At 49.1% G+C, this 23,284-nt stretch overlaps 1 protein-coding gene across 2 annotated transcripts in view; it reads right to left on the bottom strand.

Moving 5' to 3' along the window:
• Positions 1–250: 250 nt before the first annotated feature.
• The window catches only part of GYPC (glycophorin C), a 48,667-nt gene continuing 25,633 nt past the window's right edge, over positions 251–23,284 (bottom strand). Inside the window, 3 exon segments of one of the 2 annotated variants that reach the window (NM_001002886.1) lie at positions 253–920; positions 3,194–3,244; positions 17,669–17,713. In NM_001002886.1, coding sequence (NP_001002886.1) covers positions 724–920; positions 3,194–3,244; positions 17,669–17,713 — 293 coding nt within the window. In that variant the 3' untranslated portion in view covers positions 253–723. 2 annotated transcript variants of the gene reach the window in all.

The raw sequence follows: 23,284 nt of genomic DNA, 5'->3' as shown, positions 1-23,284 counted from the left end.
CACTTCAGCCAGTGCCATGGGTATTTCTAGAGGGACACTGCGCCCCTATATTTGTTTCCTGAAGCTGTGCTCATGTGGGGAAGATGCCTGCTGGTCACTGGTCCCTCCCTCCCTCATGGGGCCCAGAAGCCACCTCTATAGACTGTTCTCTGACACCTGCCCGGTGGAGCCCAGAGCTGTGTCCCAGCATCAGCTCATGGAGTTCATCAGAGAATACAACAATCACAGTCATGTCTTTTGACTCTGAATGCTCTGTTATATTTCAAATTTATTTCCAATCAGAGCTGCATCTACGGGAGACAAAGGTGCCTTGGAGCTCTGGCACCTGCTGTTCCCCCCAAATGTCAAGGGCTGACGTTTGATACCATTGTCCCCAGTCAGCATGATGACAACTCACTCCTTGCTCCCCCAGGCCACCACCCCACTCACACCCAGCGAGGACTTCCACCCCCACGCAGGTGGTAACCTGTACAGCCCAGGAGGACTCAGACCTCCTCCGTCCGGCTGAGCACCCTTGGGTCCTGGGAGAGGACTCTCCAGCTGGATTCCTCCTTCGATCCTCGCCCCCACGCCGGGTGGCACCGGGTGTCCCAGGTGAGGTGCGTGTCTTGGGCTGTAGGGGGCGCTCGAGGGCTGCCCAGTGCTGCAGGTGATGGGGCAGGTGGTGGGGCTCTCTTTCCTGGACTGGGAGGCATGGGGGGAGCTGAGTCCTGGTAAAGTCCTTCAGATAAAGTACTCCTTTTTGCTGTTGCCACCGTTGTCCTGGAAGGACGGGTCGTCCTGCAGGGCCACGTCCGCGTTCTCCGCGAACTCCGTGCCCTTGGCCTCGTTGGTGTGGTATGTGCCCTTGTGCCGGTACATGTAGTGCAGCATGAGCAGGAGGAGGCCGACCAGCACGAAGGCCATAGCTGCGATCACGCCTGAAGGAGGGGAAGCACACAACTCAGTGTGGGGGGCAGGGGCTGGACTGGGGTGCGGGCGGGGCAGGCATGCCCATGGGGGTGTGCCAGGACAGACATGCTGCTGGACAAACACCAAGCCTAGACAGGCTGACTCCTTCCTGCCTTACTGTTGCCCTGCCAAGTGCACTTGCCCCTCCCCGTGCCCGTCTAAGTGACCCCTGACTTCCCCACTCCCTCCACTCAGCACCCTCAGACTGAGGCTGGAATCATCTCAGAACTGACCCTGTTCTGAGGCCCTCCTGGTCCACTGAGGAAGGCAGACCTCCAAGCATCATCCACAGAATTCAACTCATGCTTTTGCCTAAAACTGAGAAGTTCATGGGACTTGAAACTTTTAATTTTAAATGTTTAATTCCAAAGAATTAGGTATTTTACACATAGATATTAAAAGAGTGAAAAATTTTATTTTATAAAGTCACGCTCGTTTTGTAAAACCTGGCAAATATAGAGAAATATAAATGGAAATGAAAATGTCCTTAATCCTTCTACTCAGAAATCACCAGTTAACAACCTGATGTTTTTCCCTTCCAAAAAGCATTCATGTTTAATCAAAGTTCTCCTTCAATCTTCAGATGAATGCATGCGTGCTGTCACTTTAGTCGTGTCTGACTCTATGTAACTCAATGGACCATAGCCTGCCAGGCTCCTCTGTCTGTGGGATTCTCCAGGCAATAACACTGGAGTGGGTTGCCATGCCCTTCTCCAGAGGATCCTCCCGACTCAGGGATTGAACCTGCGTCTATCTCCTGCATTGGCAGGCGGGTTCTTTACCACTAGTACCTCAGATGAATGGCCCCCTCTAAAACTCTGTGACACTTTGGTATTAAGAACTTGCAATCATTTTCAAACTCTTCTTACCGGAGTCCATCTGGCTGATTTGTAATTCTCCAAACACTTTTTATTTGACCGTTTTTCCATGTCTTTGCAAATGTTCTGTCTGCTGAAAATATTTTCCCCTCTTATCTTCCTGGTAAACTTGGATGCTCCCTTCTGAATCATGAGTCTCTACCACTTCCTCTAAGATTATCCTTTCCCTGCAGAGTGCATCACTCCATCCCTCAGTATTTCTCTTATACTTTACCAATCTGAGCTTTCTCAGTTTTAAAAGCTGGACAGTCCCAACCGGGCATGGGACTTAAAGTGCATGGTGTTGGGAAGACCAGTTGAACTGGCTGTCCTCTGGGTAGGAGGAAGGAGAGGAGGTGAGGGCTGTCCACAGGGTTGGGGGCAGGTTGGGTGAAATGTGGTCTGTGCTCCTCAGCCCAGTCCAGTTCCCCTATGCTCCTGGGAGACAGGTTCTGCGGCAGGGGTCTGGTGGTGCAGTGCCTGGGCTGGTCAGAAGGACCAGGTCACTCAGGGTCTTGGAGAGAGAGGATGAGTGGGAAGGATGGAAGAGTTAGGGTAGGATTAATGGGTGGCACTCTCACAACTTGGGAAGGGGTTCAAGCTCAGGTGTTTGCTTTAAAGTGCAGAAGAAACTCTCTGCCTTGACTTAGAAGGTAGGTTTACTGAGGGAGGGGCTGGTGGAGAATACGTATAGGCTATAGCTGAAGCCAGTCTCAGCTTTGTGGTACAATTTCCTCAACTTCCCGTTGCCGTTAGGCATTCCTGTCTGCATGATGTGAATGATATTATCTAAAAGAAAGAAGGTTCAGCTGTCCAGTGAGTAGGAGAACACCAGAGTGATTGTCTGCTTTTATCTATTTATATTTAATCATGAAGTTCCCTGAGCTATGAATGAACTATGGGAGATGTGTGAATCTCAGGACACCAAAAGCTGTATCTCACAGACTTAGTGGATCCTGAAACAGTTTGGGGTCATAGCCATGACCAACAAGGGCCAGTATGGGGTTCAAAGCAAGACTGGGGCAGGCTTAGAATGGAGGGACAGGAGTGTAAGACATCGGAAGGAAGAGTGTGGCTGGAGGGAGCTGGGGAAGAAGTCAGGAGCCTTGGTCAGCCCCTCAAGCCCACCCAGCCCTGCACATTCCTCACTGGAGTGGCTGTCCCTCCAGATTCCAACCCTGTGGATCTAGGGCCTGACAGGCCCTGATTCGGCTGTATTGGCCCCTCGTCCACCAGGATGCTGTGTTGGACATTCTTACAGAGACCGAGTCCCTGGCCCACCTTCTAACCACCTTTGAGGGAAGGAAGTTGAGGCCATGGCAGGCCCTCCCGTGAGTCTTTCCTCTGACTCTCCTGCCTACTTGCAGGGCCCCAGGACCACATACCTGCAATGACAGCGATGTTGATCTCACTCGAGGCCATCCCCGGGTTGGGCTCTGTAGACAGAACAGAAGAGCCTGAGATGAGAAAGGATGGCTACCCACACCCTGCAATGTCTCCAACGAGCTTATACCCTCTGCTCGCAGGTGCACTGGCCCAGGGTGCACAGGAAACTGCATGGTACATGGACAGGCCTCTGGCTGGGAGCACAGAGCAGGGCCCAGGCTCTGCTTGGCTGCTGACCATTGCTGGAGAGCGCTGTGTGAACCCTAGGGCTGTCAGACACCATTATGGCATCTCCAGGACGTGAGGGACCCCTGCTGCATCCCTATCGCCCCTCTGACCTAGAGCTCTCCCTGTACCTGCTCACCAGACACCTGTGCAGGGTGTGATGACAGGTCCAGTTGTGTTTAGTGCAGCATCACCTGCCCCTGCAGGCCTTAGCTTTTCTCGTGATGATGGTAAAAACAGACCACATGTGGGGTGTCCGCATATGTCAGTTGTTGGTTTAGCTGCTGTCCATCTAGTATACCATGTGCATGGTGTACTGGGGGCTTCCCAAGTGGTGCAGTGGGAAAGAGTCTGCCTGCTAATGCAGGAGATGAACAGGAGATGAGGAGGATGAACAGGAGATGAACAGGAGATTTGATCCCTGGGTTGGGAAGATCCCCTGCAGGAGGAAATGGCAACCCAGTCCAGTATTCTTGCCTGGAGAATGCCATGGATAGGAGCCTGGAGGGCTACAGTCATGGGGTTGCAAAGCATAGGACATGACTGAGCGACAGCACCACCGCTTTTATTATCCCATTTCACAGGTGGGCCACTGAGGCTCAGAGAGTGATGTGCCCACCATCACATAGCTTGTCGGTGGTCAGGCTTGAGACCGGGACTTAGTCTGCCTTCTCTGAGGGGCCCTGTGTCTCATCTCTCTTGAAGATGCCCCTCCCAGAGATCCCTGTCTGAGACCCTACACAGGCCTCTGCATTCTTCTTCTATGGGAGAGGCACTCTGTGGGACTATCTAAGTTACTGAGTGTGTTTTTCCAAAGCTCAGTGATCTAGACAGAAGGCTAGGATGTGCAGGAGAGCAGGAACCTCCCCTCTGGGAGATGGGTGAGAGGAAGGATTTATTAGAGCATGGAAACTTCAGTGTTCACATGGAAATCCCATTGTCCCATTACAAGGGTGCCTCCTATTAAAACAGAGAAGAATGCTTCATAATAGTCATTTCCATTCAGAGAGTCACTTTAATTATAGTGTGATGAGGTCATTCTCCCCAGCGAAGCTGCCAGATGCCTCTTTCTGATAAGAAGCTGGCTGGTGGTGGGAGGAAGTGGGGGTTCCAGGTTTGAGGCCCCCAGAGGAGGGAGGGTCAGGCTGAGGGCTCTGGGGCCAGCATAGAGCCTGGAGGTGGGGGAGAGGAGAAAACAAAGCCTCAAGTCAGCAAAAAGACAGAGCAGGTGTCAGGACGGGGGAGGGAGGCACAGACAAGGGAAGGTCAAGTGGATGCTGGACACCTCAATCCAGGGTGATCAAATGCAGCTTGGGACTTAGTATCTAGCACATCAGTTCAGTTCAGTTCCGTCACTCAGTTGTGTCCGACTCTGCAACCCCATGATTCACAGCACGCCAGGCCTCCCTGTCCATCACCAGCTCCCGGAGTTCATCCAGACTCATGTCCATCGAGTCAGTGATGCCATCCAGCCATCTCATCCTCTGTCGTCCCCTTCTCCTCCTGCCCCCAATCCCTCCCAGCATCAGAGTCTTTTCCAATGAGTCAACTCTTTGCATGACGTGGCCAAAGAACTGGAATTTCAGCTTCAGCATCATTCCCTCCAAAGAAATCCCAGGGCTGATCTCCTTCAGAAGGGACTGGTTGGATCTCCTTGCAGTCCAAGGGACTCTCAAGAGTCTTCTCCAACACCACAGTTCAAAGGCATCAATTTTTCGGTGCTCAGCCTTCTTCACAGTCCAACTCTCACATCCATACGTGACCACAGGAAAAACCAGAGCCTTGACTAGACAGACCTTTGTTGGCAAAGTAATGTTTCTGCTTTTGAATATGCTATCTAGGTTGGTCATAACTTTCCTTCCAAGGAGTAAGCGTCTTTTAATTTCATGGCTGCAGTCACCATCTGCAGTGATTTTGGAGCCCCAAAAAATAAAGTCTGACACTGTTTCCATTGTTTCCCCATCCATTTCCCATGAAGTGATGGGACTGGATGCCATAATCTTCATTTTCTGAATGTTGAGCTTTAAGCAAACTTTTTCACTGTCTACTTTCATTTTCATCAAGAGGCTTTTTAGTTCCTCTTCACTTTCTGCCATAAGGGTGGTGTCATCTGCATATCTGAGGTTATTGATATTTCTCCCAGCAATCTTGATTCCAGCTTGTGTTTCCTCCAGTCCAGCGTCTCGTGATGTACTCTGCATGTAAGTTAAATAAGCAGGGTGACAATATACAGCCTTGATGTACTCCTTTTCCTATTTGGAACCAGTCTGTTGTTCCATGTCTAGTTCATAGTAGGCATTTAATAAACATTTACTGAATGTATGATTCCTAGGATAAAAGCATGCATACAAATGAATGCATTTAGAGGCCAGCATTCTAGAACTTCCTAGATTACTGAGCCCCTCAGAGTTAAGTAAGAAAGGACAGAACCTTCCTTAAGTCAGCATGGATGGATATAGAAGCTCAAATACCCAAGATTGCTGTGAGGAATTTTCCGGGTGAAGGCAAGCCTTTCTTAAGTCAAATTTGTCCAGTGCAGCCAGGATTAGAAAGGACTGTTATTTCTCTTTTAAAAACAATTGGCAATTGCTTGCCATTTGCCAGGTACCATTCTTAACACTTAAGGTATTTTAATTCAAATAGTCCCAGCGACAATCCCATTCAGTACTAGTTACTCTTATTCCCTTATCACAGATTTGGAAGCTAAGCTCCAGAAAAGTGTAACTGATTTCCCTGGGTTGGAGTCTCTCCTGTCTGTGCCTGAGCAGCCTTGGGTCGGCACACTTAACCCTGCAGGTCCTGCCCAATGATGAGCCTAGGTGAGCTGGGTGAGGACCAGAGGTAAGGGCTTGGATCACTTAAGGGTGAATTACTTGGCTTATGTGTAGAGACCAGATATTAATTTGTTCAAGTCACACCATGTGACTGACTCCATGGTAGTGACACTTCAGCCTGGCCAGACCTGCCACATAGGTCAGAACAGGCATAGAAGATGCCTGGGCATGTCTGGGAAGGTGGGGATGGTGTAAGATGGTGGTTCTCAAAGTGTGGTCCCTAAAACAACAGGATTTCCTGGTAGCCTGTTAGAAATGCACATTCCTGGGCTCTACATTTTTGTACCAGAAATGCTGGAGTTGGGGCCCAGGTGATTCTGACACACATTCAGGGTTGAGAACTGCTGGTGTAAGAGAAGGGTTTCCAGAAAGGGTTTATCAAGATGGGTTTATGAAGGATGAATAGGAGTTTGCTGCACAGACAAGAGTATAAGCATTCCAGGCAGAGAGCTTAGCCCCTATAACAATGCTCACTTCTCTCTAGTTCTCAGTTTTCTCCCCAAATAACTGCTTGCCATCCATGGCACCAAGGGTCCTAAAACCTGGGCTTTGATCTCTTGCCTCTGGAGATGCTTCAGTGAGAGTCACTGGCTACACCACCCTGTGCTTTCAGCTGGCAGCAAGGACATGGGATATCTGCAGAAGGCTAGTTGGAATAAGCTCAGACCCTGTGCAGGAAGTTGACAGGTTAGTATGCAACTGGATTAAGAGCCTGGAATGAAAGGTCACACATTGCTGAGGTTCAAGGGTACATATGAGCTTGGAATTACGATCACTGTGAGCTCAGGATCTGGGGTGGGGGTTGATGGGTAACTTAAGGTAGCAGGGTGGGGTGTTTATGGCAAAGCAAAATGTTATTTATGGTCAGATGTGGGTCTGAGATCGGAAGCAGACAACAGTCTAGTCCTGAGACTGGACAAGTATGAGTGGCCTCCCCGCTTTCTGTAGAGACCCAAAGTACCCTGTGTTTTTCCTTCCTAGCTCTCCTTGAGACTGCAACGCCCTCACCAGAGATGAGGAGCTTCCCTGGTGGCTGAGCAGTAAAGAATACTCCTGCCAGTGCAGGAGATGTGGATTCAATCTCTGAGTTGGGAAGATCCCCTGGAGAAGGAAATGGCAACCTGCTCCAGTATTCATGCCTGGGAAATTCCAAGAACAGAGGAGCCTGAGGACTACAGTCCATGGGGTCGCAAAGAGTCAGACGACTGACCAACTAACACACGTTTGTGGTACCTAGCTCAGAATAGGTATTTATCAGTTGTAGCCACTGGCTTGATTCTGAGTCTTATTGTTGATATTACTCTGGGTCCATCACCTTCAGCTGGGATACTGTTTAGGGAGCTCTGACTTCTTGTGCACACACACACCGTGAGCATATTGATCTGAGTCACAGTGTAAAGTGGGTTTCTTACTGAGGGTATCATTCACCATGATGTTTACAGACCGTGATTTAGACAACTAAAGAGTCTCTTGATGAGGATGAAAGAGGAGAGTGAAAAAGCTGGCTTAAAATTCAACATATAAAAAACTAAGATCATGGCATCTGATCCCATCACTTCATGGCAAATAGATGGGGGAAAAGTGGAAAGAGTGACAGATTTTATTTTCTTGGACTTGAAAATCACTGCAGATGGTGACTACAGCCATGGAATTAAAAGATGTTTGCTCCTTGGAATGAAAGCTATGACAAACCTAGACAATGTATTAAAAAGCAGAGCTATCACTTTGCCAACAAAAGGTGCATATAGTCAAAGCTATGATTTTTCCAGTAGTCGTGTATGGATGTGAGAGCTAGACCATAAAGAAGGCTGAGTGCCAGAGAATTGATGCTTTTGAATTGTGGTACTGGAGAAGATTCTTGAGAGTACCTTGAAGTGCAAGGAGATCAAGCCAACCAATCCTAAAGGAGATCAAATCAATCAATTCTAAAGGACATCAACCCTGAATGTTCATTGGATGGACTTATGCTGAAGCTGAAGCTCCAGTACTTTGGCCACCTAAATCAAAGAGGTGACTCACTGGAAAAGACCCAGATGCTGGAAACGACTGAGGGGAGGAGGAGAAGGGGGTGACTGAGGATGAGATGGTTGGATGGCATTACTGACCCAATGAACATGAATTTGAGCAAACTTCGAGAGATAGTGAAGGACAGGGAAGCCTGGAGTGCTGCAGTACATGGAGTCACAAAGAGTTAGACACGACTTAGCAACTAAACAACAATGACAGAAAAGAATAAACTAAACCCTTTTTTCTATAGTGTCGGGTTCAAGGGCAGCCTGATCAAGAAATAAAGCGAGAAGCTGACAGAAGGAGAACAAAGTACGGCTGATTTCTACTTCACTTGCATCATACCTGTGAAAGCTCTTGTGGGTGGGTGATGGCTAAGGAATGGCCAAGCAGTCTGATACCTCTGGGCTTCTGAACCCTCTGTGTGGTCACCCAGCTGCAGAACTTGCCAGAGGGGGGCCAGGTCAAGGGTGGGGACATCAGGTGTTTCCTGTAGCTGTGGATCCAGAGAGGAAGGGAAGGGCTGCTCCTGCCCCAGCTCTCATGTGGGGATGTCACCACCTCCCATGGAGGTGGGGTATGGGGGTAGGTACCAGGGGAGGCTGATGCTCCAGTGAATCTTGGGAATTTTCAGGGGTGGGCACAATATTCTAGGACTAGAGAAGTGCTGACACAGGTCCTGGGGGTTCAGCCTTGGGGTGGGGGGTGGGGATCAGGGGGAGGAGGTCTTAGTAGGCAGAAGGCACTGGGTGAAGTTGCCTCTTAGCTCTGAACAGCAAGCCAGCAAAAAGGAAGCCTTTGCCCCTTTTTGTGAATTACAGATAATAAAATGCATGCCCAGAGAGCTCAAGTAAGAGGTCAAAGTCTCACAGATGGAAGGAGCAGCGCCTGTGTTGTAACCTGGGATGCCACAGCTCTAAAATGTGTTCTCTCTCCTCAGCGCCAGCTGCTGAAGTTGGAAATGGCCTTGCTCCTGCACTATATGTAATTTGGCTGCAGCCAACTCCCTGCTGATTTCCCAGGTCTGCAGGGTGGTCAGTCGCCTGTCCCCTGGTCGAAGGCAGCAGCCCTGGGGGGCAGCAGGGTGTAGAGGTGCTGCTCCTCCACGTAGGCGACATTCTCCATTCCGCCTGGCAGCTTGGACACAACTAACAGGACACAGCCTTAAGCAGCAGCTGGATTCTCAGGGGTCTAGTAGTGTTTCTCAGATGTCGCAATGCTTAGGCACTGGCCCCAGAGACAAAAGTTGACCCTCCTGTCACCAGCAAGGGCCTCACTTTTCTTGTATTTTCCGATAAAGCTGTGCTGGGAAGTTCTTTTTCCTGCAAGGCTCGGTCTTCCTACCTCCCCACCCACTTCTAATGATTTTTCCTCCTGCTTCAGAGGTCCTGGAAGAAGCACCCCATTCCTGTTTCCCATTGCCCACCTGGTCCAGCCAAGAAAAGAATTCGCACACAGGGCGGAGGACTCTGGGAAAAGGAAGATTATTTTAGTCTTAGAATCCTGAAGGGAAACTCGGTGTGTCACGAAGTCTTGGGTGAATTCAAGCCATGACAACGGTGTGGATGTCAGAAATGCAGTGGCAGCCACGTCTGTTGCTTGATGGTATTGGGTCAGAAAAGTCACTTTACCCAGCGAATCCAGGGGAAGGGGGCAATGGCTTTGTGTGAGTCTGACTTGGGTCCAGGGGAGGGACAGGAACCTTTGTGGCTATAGATAATTCTCCTTTGCTTGCACTGGAGTTTCTCCTTCCTTTTCTACATTCTGGCCTCAAAGGCCTGATGCAAGTAAAGTAGAAATTAGCTGACAACTGATGTTTACTAACTGACTTTCCTTTGGGGTAATAAAAAGGTCAAAGACATTTATTTTTCTTTGGTCTGTTGTTAATCTTGCTCTGAAAGGGTGTAGTCTCAAGCTAAAGCACTCCAAGGAAAGAAATGGATAGCTTGTTATACAATTTCTGTTTCTTGCAAACCAGCATTTGCCCAGCCCCAGGCTTCATGGTATGTGGAAAGGATGAGATCTGTCCCCAAGACACTTATGACATGGTTGAGACCAGATACATTTATGTGAAAGTTAGACCCTGTGTCTTCGAGTGTCAATATGAGCAATAAAGACGTGCCTCGGAAACAGAGTCACAGATGCAGAGAAAAAACTTATGGTTGCCAAGGGGGAAGATGGGGGAGGGGAAATGGGGAGAAGGAAACATTGGGAGATTAGGATTGACTGGAGTGGGGTGCCGTTGCCTTCTCCAATTAGGATTGACACACACACATTATTATATATAAAACTGATAACTGATAAGAATCTACTGCATAGCACAGGCAACTTGACTCAACATTCTGTAATGACTGTAAGGGAAAGGAATCTGAAAAAGAGTGAATATTTGTATATGCATAACTGATTCACTTTGCTGTATACCTGAAACTAATACCACACTGTAAATCAATGATACTCCAATAAAAATTAATAATAAAATAAAAGATGTGCCTGGGGCTGCTCTAGAGGGAACTCAACCATCAGACTCAGCCCCAGGATGCCCAGGTTCTAGGACAGTGAGGAAACTCAGGATTTTGTTTATTCGTTCTTTCCTTTGGCAAACTCTCTTTAGCACCTACTACATCCCAGCAATGTGGCAGAGAGTTAGGGCAAGGTCCCTGCCTTCAAGGAACAGATCTTACAGTAGAGACAAGGATGTCTATGGGAAACTTCAGAAAGGGTAATTCTCTGGGTTCTCATGAAGGCTTTATAGAGGAGGTGGTCCCCAAGACTGGCCTTCTGAGACGCTGAGTGGGCAATGCCAGCAGCGGTGGTAAGAGAAGGATGCAAATGGAAAGGTCGTGATGGGAGGTGACACAGGAGGATCTCCAGGTGGGTCTACCTGTTGGGATACTTGGTCGTCATGGGTCAGGGTCTGGGCTCCCAGGAGCTGCTGGTTGTATGCTGGAGGAGGGGAGTTATCTGCCTGCAACTGCCAGCAGGTCACCCTTCCTATCTGTGCAGAGAGCCTGTGTCCACTTACCCAGGCTCCCAGATCAAATTCTAAGGACAAAGTACCTGGGCAGGTAAGGCCCACGTGAATCTGATGTGCCTTGGTGAGAATGTGTCTGCTAGTCTCAAGGTCAAAATGATTGCCCTCATGGTCCCTTGTGTTCAGGTCAGTTCAGTCTCTCAGTCGTGTCCAACTCTTTGCGACCCATGACTGCAGAACACCAGACTTCCCTGTCCGTTACCAACTACCGGAATCTACTCAGACTCAACCATCTCATTCTCTATCATCCCCTTCTCCTCCCACCTTCAATCTTTCTCAGCATCAGGGTCTTTCCTAATGAGTCGGTTCTTCAAATCAAGTGGCCAAGTATTGGAGTTTCAGCTTCAGCATCAGTCCTTCCAATGACTATTCAGGACTGATTTCCTTGAGGATGGACGGATTGGATCTCCTTGCAGTCCAAGGAACTCTCAAGAGTCTTCTCCAACACCACAGTTCAAAAGCATCAATTCTTCAGTGCTCAGTTTTCTTTATAGTCCAACTCTCACATCCATACATGACTACTGGAAAAACCATAGCTTTGACTAGACAGACCTTTGTTGGTAAAGTAATGTCTCTGCTTTTTAATATGCTGCCTAGGTTGGTCATAGCTTTTCTTCCAAGGAGCAAGTGTCTTTTAATTTCATGGCTGCAGTCACCATCTGCAGTCCCTTGTGTGTCGCCTTATAAATAATCTCCCCAATCCCAGGGCAGCCAAATCGCCGTGCAATGTCATCACATTGCTCTGAAACCCCATCCAAAGATTCAGCCTTATTTGCCTCCTCCTGGCTGTGATCCAGCTTTCCCTGTTGCCCCGGTGCCTGCTTATACTGTATAAAAACAGGGACAGGTGTCTGGTGGGTACCGAAGCCTTGCATGCTGCAACACACCAGCCATATCACTACACATGGGTGAAGCACTGGGACTTGGGATGGGGAGAAGAGAGGTGGGCTCCCTACTCTGGAGAATAGAGCCATTCCTGACATTGATAAACTGGCAGATAAGGGAGCTGGAAAGGGGGTCTTCGTGCCTCTGGATCCTTACTCAGGGAGTTTTCATATCCAGGCATTGCTATTTGAGGGATGTGCTCAATAGAGGGGAACTGAAAGTTGAGGATGCTGTAACTCACAGCCCAGAGTATCTGCTTTCCTCCAGCTATATTTCCCTGCTATTATTCCTGAGGTTTTTTTTTTTTTTTTTTTTAATACAGTCTTATTCCAATACAGAAGTCACCACTGTCCATACGTGGATGTTCCTCTGAAAGAGGGGCCTCGTCAGCTTTGGGTTGTGTGGAGTTTGGGATTTATTAAGAGGGCAGTAAATAGCCTCAAGGCACACTCAAGGAACCACTCTTTCCTCTCCACACCCTACCCTTCTTCCTCCTGAAGATCTGAGGATTTCTAAGAAAATGGAATTCAAAAGAGACCGAAAGAAGGGGAGGAAAAGATCCCAGTCTGGCTGCTGTGTGTGGTCCTGGGGAGGAGCCTGGAACTTGGTCTCCATCTGCTGCTTGGGCGGGGGCAGGGCCAGAGAAGTGTCTGGTCTAGAATCTCAGATAAGACAACACTAATACCACCAAAAAGAGCTCAGAAGGTTTGCTCTTTGTGGCAGAGCAGCTGGTGTTGAAACAGCTGGTGTGGCTTTAGCACACTGGAAAAGGAGAGAGGAGAACCAACCATATTATTAATATATGCATATTGTTGTTCAGTTGTGTCTGACTCTTTGCGACCCCATGGACTGCCACACACCAGGCTTCCCAGTCCTTCACCATCTTCTGGAGCTTGCTCAAACTCACGCCCATTGAGGCAGTGATGCCATCCAACCATCTCATTCTCTGTGGTTCCCTTCTCCTGCCTTTAATCTTTTCCAGTATCAGGGTCTTTTCCAATGAGTTGGCTTGTCACAGCAGGTGGCCAAAGTATTGGAGTTTCAGCATCAGCATCAGTCCTTCCAATGAATATTTAGGATTGCTTTCCTTTAGGATTGACTGGTTTGATCACCTTGCAGTCCAAGGGACTCTCAAGAGTCTTCTCCAACACCACAATATATTGGCTGCACCTCATCCGCATGATGGAATCTTAGTTCTCCAGCCAAGGATGGATTCCCCACCCACTCCCAGCCCCACTGCAGTAGAAGCCAGATTTTTAACCAACAGATCACCATGGAAGTCCTTTTTTTTGGTCCTCAACTATAATATTTATTTATTGTTAGGACTTCCCTGGTGGCTCAGACGGTAAAGCGTCTGTCTACAATGTTGGAGACCTGGGTTCGAGCCCTGGGTTGGGAAGATCCCCTGGAGAAGGAAATGGAATTCCACTCCAGTACTATTGCCTGGAAAATCCCATGGACAGAGGAGCCTGGTAGGCTACAGTCTATGGGGTTGCAAAGAGTCGGACACGACTGAGTGACTTCATTTTCATAATATTTATAGGCTTCCCAGGTAGCGCTAGTGGTAAAGAATCTGCCTGCCAATGCAGGAGACACAAGAGATGCGGGTTCCATCCCTGGGTTGGGAAGATACCCTGGAGAAGGGCATGGCAACCCCCTTCAGTATTTTTGCCTGGGAAATCCCATGGACAGAAGAGCCTAGTGGACTACAGTCCACGGGGTCACAAGAGTCAGACCCAACTTGGCGACTAAAGCACTACCATACATACATACATATATGTGTATACACACACACACATATACATACATACACATATACATACATATATACACACACTTATACATACATATACATATGTATGCATGTATATACTATTTAAGTTCTGATTTGCACAAGTCCCTTCATCAAGCCCAGTGATCTTCATGTTGAAAGAAGAGAAGGTGGATTCTGTCTGACAGAGAGACAGGGTCCCTGCTCTGACCAAGGTCAGGATCAGGCTCCAGAGCCCAGCAGCAATTGGAAGGAATTTGCCGAGTTGTGGATAAAGAGGGAACAGATAAATGTACTCACCATACACTGAGTACAAGAAACAAGGCCCTAAAGAGGGGAGGCAGTAAATACCCTTAGGAATTGTACTAGTCTCCTCAAATGGTATGGTACTCCACCCTTCTCATCTCGAGGGATGATGACACCTGTGGTGTAGGAAAGAATTTTGGAGGCAAGCCCCTCCATGTCTCATAGCCCCCTTTACTTATCTGTAACACAGAGATAGTAAATCCCCAGCCTAAAAGACTGACAGCTGAGGCCCTGGTTCTCACAGTTGAGTGTCCATGGGAAGTGCCTGGGGCACGGGATTTGTCACACCCCAACTCCGTGGGTCACTGCCCCCACCACCCAGATTCTGATCAGCAGGGCCGGGTTGGACCTGAAAGCCCGCATTTCTCACCTGTGCAGGTGATGCTGCTCTAGTCCAGGGGCTTCCCTCTGCAAACCACTGAACTCATGACCGTAAGTGCTACTGACAGCGCACGAGGCTCTGTTCAAACACTGTTACAGTCCTTTGACAGGGGGACGGGGGGGTGGGGGGCTGGGACCCTCTCAGCAATGCAAACAAGCAGCTACAGCCACAGCTGCCTGGGCTACAGCCTCAGCGCCCTTTCTTTCAGGACCAGCTGATGGAGCTGGAGACCTGGCACAGTGACACAGTCTGAGCATTTGTCACCTCTGCTGGCTCCCCTGCCTGTCTGGGCAAGGGGACAGGGGACAATGTACTGAGGTCTGGTCACTACGCATACCCTCTGACCAATGACCAGGGAGGAGGCTGCAGCGTTGTTCTCTGGAAATTCTGGAAGGTCCTCAGCTGGCCCTGGATGCCCATGTGTGCCCTGAGTGAGCGTGGTGACACCCAGGGAAGGAATGAGAGCCAAGGCTGATTCAGCTAAGTACACCCGGGCCCCGATGATGTAGCGGGCAAGGGCTTCTCCAGAGAAAGTTGTCAGGGGCACCAAAATGTCAAAGCAAGTGGGTTCTTGGAGATGCTCTGAGGAGCCAGAAAGTGACTGTGTGTCTCAATTAGCATGGCCTGGCTTCCCAACTCCCCACTCCCCCAGAGCCAGCTGGAGCCCGAAAGGCTCTGGACCTACTTTTTCCAGCCCTATCTACATCTAGCCATGGGGATGATGAGGGTGCAAGAAAGCCCCACCTGCTAGATGGGAGCCCCCTGGGTACCTGTGAGCCGAGCATGATGACCTGGCATGGAGTGGACAGGGGACAACACGAAGGGTGGTCCCACAGGGTGACGTGAGCCCCCACTCACCACCTAGACCACCCTGGGGAGTGCCGCAGCCTCTCCAACCCATTTCCTTGGTGTCGGTTGCAATGGTGCTGCTCTGTAGTCACCATCCATAGACCTCTTATGAGTTAGACTAGCTATTTGAGTATCACTTATTATCCTTGTCCACAGTGTTGACACAGATTCAGTCAAAGTGGGGTTCTCACAGTGCCTCAGGGTTTAATGAATCATGCCTGTGCAATGAAGTCTCCATAAAAATCTTAAAAGGAGAGATTTCAGAGAGCTTCCAGGTTGGTGAAGCAGAATGCCTCCATGTGCCGCCATGCTGGGTTCCAAACGCACAGAGGACTGAAGTTCCTTTGTTTGGGAACTTGCCCTGTGAATCTCTTCACTGGCTGTTGATCCCTTCCTTGTCTTCCTCTTTACCCTGGGGAGGCTGACCCTACTCTGCATCTCCCGAGCTTCCAGGCAGCTGCTTTCCATTTAAGTTGGGAGATGGCAGCAGGAAACTGCAGTTTTGGAGGACAGAGAGGGATGGTTATGTTTTCTTTGCTGCCTCCATGATGACGGCTCTTAACCAGATGACCTTCCTTTTACAACTTCCGCTGTTTAACTCTAAACACACCATCCCCACCCTTGCTCCATCAGCCTCTTTTATGGCTGAGAGAGACTAACAAGACCAGATTTACATGGCAGCGCTTGATCTCCTGCTGAAGCTTGAGTTCTTAACCACTTGAAACTGAATCTGCTTCTTTTCAAGAACAGAACAACTTCACGCAATGGGAGAAGTGGGTTGCCAACTCAGAAAACCAGGGGCTGAACTACTTTTGTTCTAGATACCAGTATATAGAATAATGCACTATTTTAAACTTGTTGTGAAGAAAAATTAAGAATGTACTTTATAAAACATAAAGCGCTACAAAAATTTTCATTATATTTCATGTATTTACACGCTATTATCTAAAATATATGCTGTCTAGATTGCTCAAAAAATGTGGGATTCTCAAAAATGGGTACCTTTCCTTCTCTCACACATTCTTTGGTAAATATATCACCCCAAATATCAAACTCCATTTCTAGTCATTGATCCTGGAGAAATCACCTGAAACAGCAACAAAAATTCATGTTTGGCAAAGTATATTGCCATTGGGTTTAAGATGGAAAATAAGAGAGGAATAGCTAAATGTTTTGCGTCAAGAAATTGGTTCTGTAAATTATGATACATCCACAAGGACAGACAGTTCTGCCTCACTTACTGAGGGACACATGGGAATTCTTAGTGACGGGGGAAACGCTCATAGTATGATTTAATGGAGAGGAACAAGACTCTAAATATAAACTATGTTAAACATTCTAGAAAAGAGTCAGTAAAAGGAAAGAAAGGAAATACACTTTCTTGAGATGGTAGCTTTTGGGTCGTTATAGGTTAGGGGGTAGGTTTTGGGGGTATCTTTTTCTCCTAATATATAGATTTCACACACAACCTTATCCACATATATGTTCATGCATGCACCTTCAGCTGTATCACTGAGCTCCCTGGGCTGATGCAAGTGCTTCTCTAAGTCACGGTCCCCAGCCTTCACTGGTGGTGACGGTTATGCCCCAGCCAGGGCCAAGCACATGGATAGTGAGTGGATCCAGTTATGATGGGGAAGACAGCTCTGTAAGGAGCAGCTGAACTGTGGAGGCCCAGGGAATGGGCCAGCGATGCTCCTCCCAGCCCTGATTTCAGGCTGGGGGACCAATGTGGGGACCAAGGACCTGACCTCTCCAGCTTAGAAAAGAGCAGAGGCCAGGGTTATAAAGCCTCTCCTTGCTGCGGGGTGGGGGAGAAACATCTGGCTGCTCTGAAGATTTATCTGAAGAGAATGTCTCCTCCCGCAGATCCGGCAAAAGCAGAACCAGGCCCCCCTGCCCCCCACCCCCACCCCGTGGCTCTGTGTGGCCAGTGTTTGTTCTCCCATTCACACCCTGAGGTTGCTGCTATTATGTGTCTGCCTGGCCTGTGAGTTAGATTTGGTCATAGACTTTCTTATCACAGGAAAGTCAGGCAGTAGGTGGAAGAACTTCCGTATCCTCACTTCTCCTTTCCTCCCCCTTTCTGAAGACAGTGTGGCCCCATGGGGAGGATCAGGGGCATCCATGGACCACCTTGGGCGTGTGAGGACCTAAAGACCCAGATGTAGAGGGAGCACTCACCTGGGGACCAAAGGGGAATCTCCATCACTGCTGCCGTCTCTGTCCCTGTAGAAACAATGGCATGAGACAGGTGTGGGCATCCTTATTTTAGAAATGTGGAGAGTGAGCCCAGGGAGCTCCTGGATCTTATCCAAGGCCTCGCAGCTAGAGAGCAGCAGGGCCAAGACCCCAGCCCAGCTAGGCCCTGGCTCTCCCCCTGCCCCAGCGGCACTCAGAATGCCTCTCTCCTACCCCGACATCACCACCACCAGCAGCAAAGGCAAGGTATTTGGTTGGCTAAAAAGTTCCTTCAGGTTCCCGCTATACTCTAGCTCCACTCCCCCCAGTGACTATTGTCTCTCTTCCCACTCGAAAGCCCTCCTTTCTAGATATGTATAATGATATAATCACCACCACTTAGGGGCTCACTTTATAAGTTCGTATATTGGTGCAATTTCTCAGGAGAACCACTGAATTGGATGCAACAATGCCCATCACTTTTCAGTGGGGCAAACTACAACCCGCCTGAGGTCACACAACAGCAACATGGGGGGTGGGAAAGGGGTCTGATTCCAAAGCTTCTGCCAGAACCACCCCTTCAGAGAAGGTTCACTGAGGGCCCATCACATTCCCTTTATTAGAGGCTGAAGGTCTAACAGTGAACTGCGCTAAGACCCTCCCTTGGGGTTTTCTTTTCCATTCTAGGGTAGGGAGAGACAATAGGGAGTTAAAAATAGGGATTCAAGATTTACGGCCAGGGAGGTGATAAATCCTTAAGACACAAAAAAGGGGGAAAGGGAAAAAGAATAACTGAGGAGGTGATCAGGGAGGTCACCCAGAGGAGGCAACTTTTGGGCTGTGCTAGACTAAATGCTTTTGTCCCCTCCACCCCCCACCCTCCCCTGCTGCTGCTACTGCTGCTAAGTCACTTCAGTCCTGTCCGACTCTGTGTGACCCCATAGACGGCAGCCCACCAGGCTCCCTCGTCCCTGGGATTCTCCAGGCAAGAACACTGGAGTGGGTTGCCATCTCCTTCTCCAATGCATGAAAGTGAAAAGTCAAAGTGAAGTCGCTCAGTCGTGTCCGACCCTCAGCGACCCCGTGGACTGCAGCCTATCAGGCTCCTCATTCCATGGGATTTTCCAGGCAGGAGTACTAGAGTGGGATGCCATTGCCACCCTCCCCACCCCTACCCAATTTCATATGTTGAAACCTAACCTCCAGTGTGGTGGAATTAGGAGGCCATTGGGAGGTGACTAGGTCATGAAGGTGGAGTCCTCGTGAATGGGATTAGTGCCATTATAAAACAGACCCCAGAGGGCTCCCTCAGTCCTTCTGCCACTTGAGGACACAGAGAGAAAATGCCTGGCTATGAACCAGGAGGTGGCCCCCACCAGACATCAGACCTGCTGGCACTTTGATCTTGAACTTACTTCTCAGTGCCCAGAACTGTCAGAAATACATATCTGTTGCTTTAGCCCAGATATGTGGTAGCAACTGAACAACAACAACTGTGGCATTCATTATAGTAGCCACAAAGGACTAATGCAGGCCGAAATACTGGAGCCTGTGAGCCCTACAGACATTGGAATGAGGAATATCTCAAGGAGACACTCGCCAGGCGATGTGTTCCCAGGTGAGCCAGGGACCATGTGGCCACTGCAGAGTGAGTGAGGGCCAGAGTGCTAGGAGGTGCAGTGATGACAGGACAGGTTGGACCCCGCAGCACTCGGTGAGGGGTGGGAGGCCAGAGCAGGGGTCCAGCAGGAGCCATATGAACTGTGTATGAGAGAGGATTATCATTTCAACTGCTGTGCTGAGGACAGACCCTGAGTAAAGATGGGAGAGGCTGCGGCCATGGTTTAGGCAAGCGCCTGGATAAGAACCATGGTGCCACAGGTGATGAGGGATAGAGACATTTGGGGTGTATCTGGAATGTGGGGCAAATAAAACTTGCCAATGGATTAGATGTGGAGTGTGCAAAGAAAGAAAGAAAGAAAAAAGAGTCAGACTTTTGGCCTGAGCAGGGAGGATGGAGTTTACTACAAGGGGCGTGTGGTGTGGGGCAGGGAGGGGGGCAGAAATCAGCGCTAGATGAGGATGTGTTAAGCTCGGGGATGTATTAGATGTGAAGCACAGGTGCAGGGCAGGCCATCGGAGAGAGGAGTCTGGAGCTCGGGGAAAGGTGAGGGCTGAAGGTGTAGCTGGAGGTAGGGGGTTGCTCCAGCATCATGACGGTGCTCACAGACATGGGCTGGGGCCACATCCCAGCAAATGTAGATTAAGGAGAGGAGCCAGATCTGAGCCCTGGGCCTTGGACTCATGTGGCAGCACTGGAGCCCAGGACGAAGCAGGCAGTGAGCCAGGAGAAGCCCGGGGTGGGGGGCGAGCCATACCTGGGAGACTGGGCCAGGCTCCCCTGCAGTGGCTGGGCAGCCCTGTCACGACTTTCCTCCTGCTCAGTCTATGGCTGCCCTGTGCTCCCCAGGGCCTGTGTGTGTATGAGACTCCACATCCCCACACACAATAAACGTCACCACTGAGACCTCCCCTCTCTCACCTGCATCACAAAATTGGCCCCTGCCAGCAGGTCACCCCTGACAGCACACTGTTCTGCAAACTGAAGAAAAGATAAAGCTCCCTTCTTCACACCTTGTCTCCCTCCCACTCCTGGGCCCTTCCTCTGCTCCCCCTTATAGCAAAACTCCTCAAAAGGATTTCTATACCTTCTTTTGATGTTTCAGAGGTTTCTTTTTCAGTGAGATAAGCCTCCCTCATAATTGGTGCTTGGGGGGAAAACAAGTGGAGGGAGGAAATGGACAGAGAGAGGTGGGGGCTTGTTGAACAGAGAATTTGGATTGGGGATCACAGCACTGAGTAGGGGGGACCAGTCAATCTGGTGTGTGTGTGTGTGTGTGTGTGAATAGGGGGTGCTCTTAGCCTGGCTTGAGTTCAGCTGCACAGGAGGGGGAAGAGCTATATTTACTGATCTAAACATGGGCCAGTAGGAGTAAAGGAGAAAAGGTAAGAGAGTTCACATGTTCATTCAACAAAATTCATCTGGGGACACAGCAGCAAAAACGAAGAAAAACAGCTGAAATTCTTTTTCTGGAGTTTACATTCAAGGGAAAGGATACAAATAATACAAAGGAGAAAAACACAAGCTATGGAGTATACTAGACAGTGTGAAGACAAAAAAAAAGGACAAGGACCATGAGTAGGAGTTACAAATTTGAGTAAGTGTGGCCAGGGAGAGGTGGCATTTGACTACGACCTGAAGGGGGTATGGGAAAAGATATCCAGTGGAGATCTGGAGAAGAGTATCTCAGACAGCAGGAACAGCAGGCGCAAAGGCCCAGGGTGGGAGCAGCTCCAGTGTATTTAAGGACAAGCCAGAAGGCCAATGTGGCTGGAGTGGAGTGAGCCTGGGATGAGCTGTAGGAGATACAGTCAGAGAAATAACAGCAGAGGATAATGGAGGGGCTAGAGAGCCCTGGACGAGCTTCAGTTCTTACTCTGAGGTATACAGGGGCCATAGAAGGATTTGGAGCAGAAGAGTACTGTGAACTGATTGTCATGCTGTCAGGATGGCTCTGGCCACTGTTCAGAGGAACGGGACCAGGCAGGGGCCATGGTACAGTTCAGAGAACCAAGGATGCTGGCTTGAACTTCAGTGGGAGAGATGAGAGGTGATGGGTTCAGAACATATTTTCTAGGAGGTCTGATTATGGGCTGTGGAGCCTAAGATGCTCGGCGGGGAAGTGAGTAGATGGAAGGTGATGGGCAGGGGAAGTGGTCAGGTACTGGATTCAAGATGCCCACTTGTCTGAGGAATTGCTGGAGTGAAGATGTGGAATCAGCAGAGGCCTGAGCTGTTGGAGATCAGGCCGCTTGAAATGAAGACTTTGGAAGTGCCCTGTGAATGTTTTATTCTGGTTATGACTGCAGGAGCTGATGCCAAAAGGCGGGAATTGAGGTTAATGGGGTGTGTGTGTGTGTGTGTGGACAGCTCACAGAATGATGCTGGTGAGACAGCTGAGATTCTGAGAGAGACAGCAGATGTCTGCTTGGAGGAGGAGAGCATGATGTGTATGTTCAGGAAGGAAGGAACAACAGCGTCTCCTGTTTCCACACTGTGCCCAGTTGTAAAGCCAGGTGTCTGCTGCAAGGGAGGGGAGGCGTATTCAGCCGGGTTGGGGTAGGAGGCTGGGTGGTGCAGCCTTTGGTCCCTGTGTTCTGAGCTGTCAGGGAGATGAAGGGATCTGGGGGCAGGGATAACTGGAAGGCCTGGGCGTCCAGGCATTTGTGTGCCTTCTTTCCCTGCAGCTGCTTTTCTCTGTCACATCGTTCAGTCCCCAGGTTGGACCTACTGGTGATTCAAGGGCTAACATCCCTGGCATCAAGACCACAGGGGCATGAGAAGCTGAGTGGTCTGTCCCTCCCCATTGTCTCGGTGTTGGGGATCAGCAAGCCACATCTGGTCCTTTTGTTGTACAGTGGGACGGGTCCACACCCCACTGCCTGACATTTCAGAACCTCTGGACTCTCCCAGGCCTCCTTTCAGGAACAAATCCTCTAAATTTATCCTTTATGGTTTCTCGTGTGTGGTGGACTGGTTGGCTGGAAGGAAGTTCCTGGGGATGGAGATGCTGTAGTACTCCTGCTTAGCTATGAAGTTCAGGTCATGTCACCTCCTCTGAGAAGCCTTCCCTGATTTCTGCATCAGGCTCATCTGCTGCTTCCTTTATTCCTTCAGGAGCTGCAACCTTTCTCATAAATATTTTAGGCTGTGCAGCCCATATATGGTCTCTGTTGCATATTCTTCTTTGTTTTATCGGTTTTCCTGTTTTTTCAAACAATCCTTTAAAAACATGTAAACCCTTCTTAGCTAAACAGGCCACAGGCTGGGTTTAGTCTGAAGGCTGTAGTTTGCTGAACAACTTGTTCAAATCATTACTAAAATGCTTTGTGGTCATCCATCTCTACACTCATTTTTGAGCTATAATGAGGGAGGATTGTATTTGACCCCTCACTATCTGACACAATGTTGGGTTGTTGGATGAATAAGTGATGTTGCATAAAATATCCTCTGACATGTCCCAACTGACTTTTTTATCATTATTTTTCCCACACACCTGCCTCTCACATGTTAAATAAATAATCTCTCTGAGAGTCTCCAAGTGAGCCATTAAACAGTCGTCACTTCACAGAGGTACACAAAGCTCCCAGCGATATTAATGGCTCTCATTTATTAAGTTCCTGGTTTGTAGTAGATCATCGTAAGGTGAAGCTGACATCTTGTGTGTGTGTGCAGCGCATGCACGTATGCCTGTTCATCTGTACATACGTGCATACGTTCACGTGGTCACCCATGTGGTTCAAGTACTGGCCACTTGGCCTCTGTGCGGGCCATAGTCATGCTGACATGTCTTTCATGGTCCCCGCTCTCCAGCTAGATCACGTGTGCTAAGCCTTACCACTTCTCCAAGGACTTAATTCACTTAAGAAATCATATAATTGCATTTTCAGCACAATTAGGTACCTAATTACATGGCTAAATGTCCTCGATCAGACTGCATGTGTAAATGATGATGATGTAGTTAGCCACGCTTTGTTATTGGGTTCCATAAGTTGGAG

This window comes from Bos taurus, chromosome 2 (genome assembly GCF_002263795.3).
Source record: "Bos taurus isolate L1 Dominette 01449 registration number 42190680 breed Hereford chromosome 2, ARS-UCD2.0, whole genome shotgun sequence".
NCBI lineage: Eukaryota > Metazoa > Chordata > Mammalia > Artiodactyla > Bovidae > Bos > Bos taurus.
The sequence above is the reverse complement of the archived record's forward strand: the minus strand, read 5'-3'. Positions and strand labels throughout refer to the sequence as shown.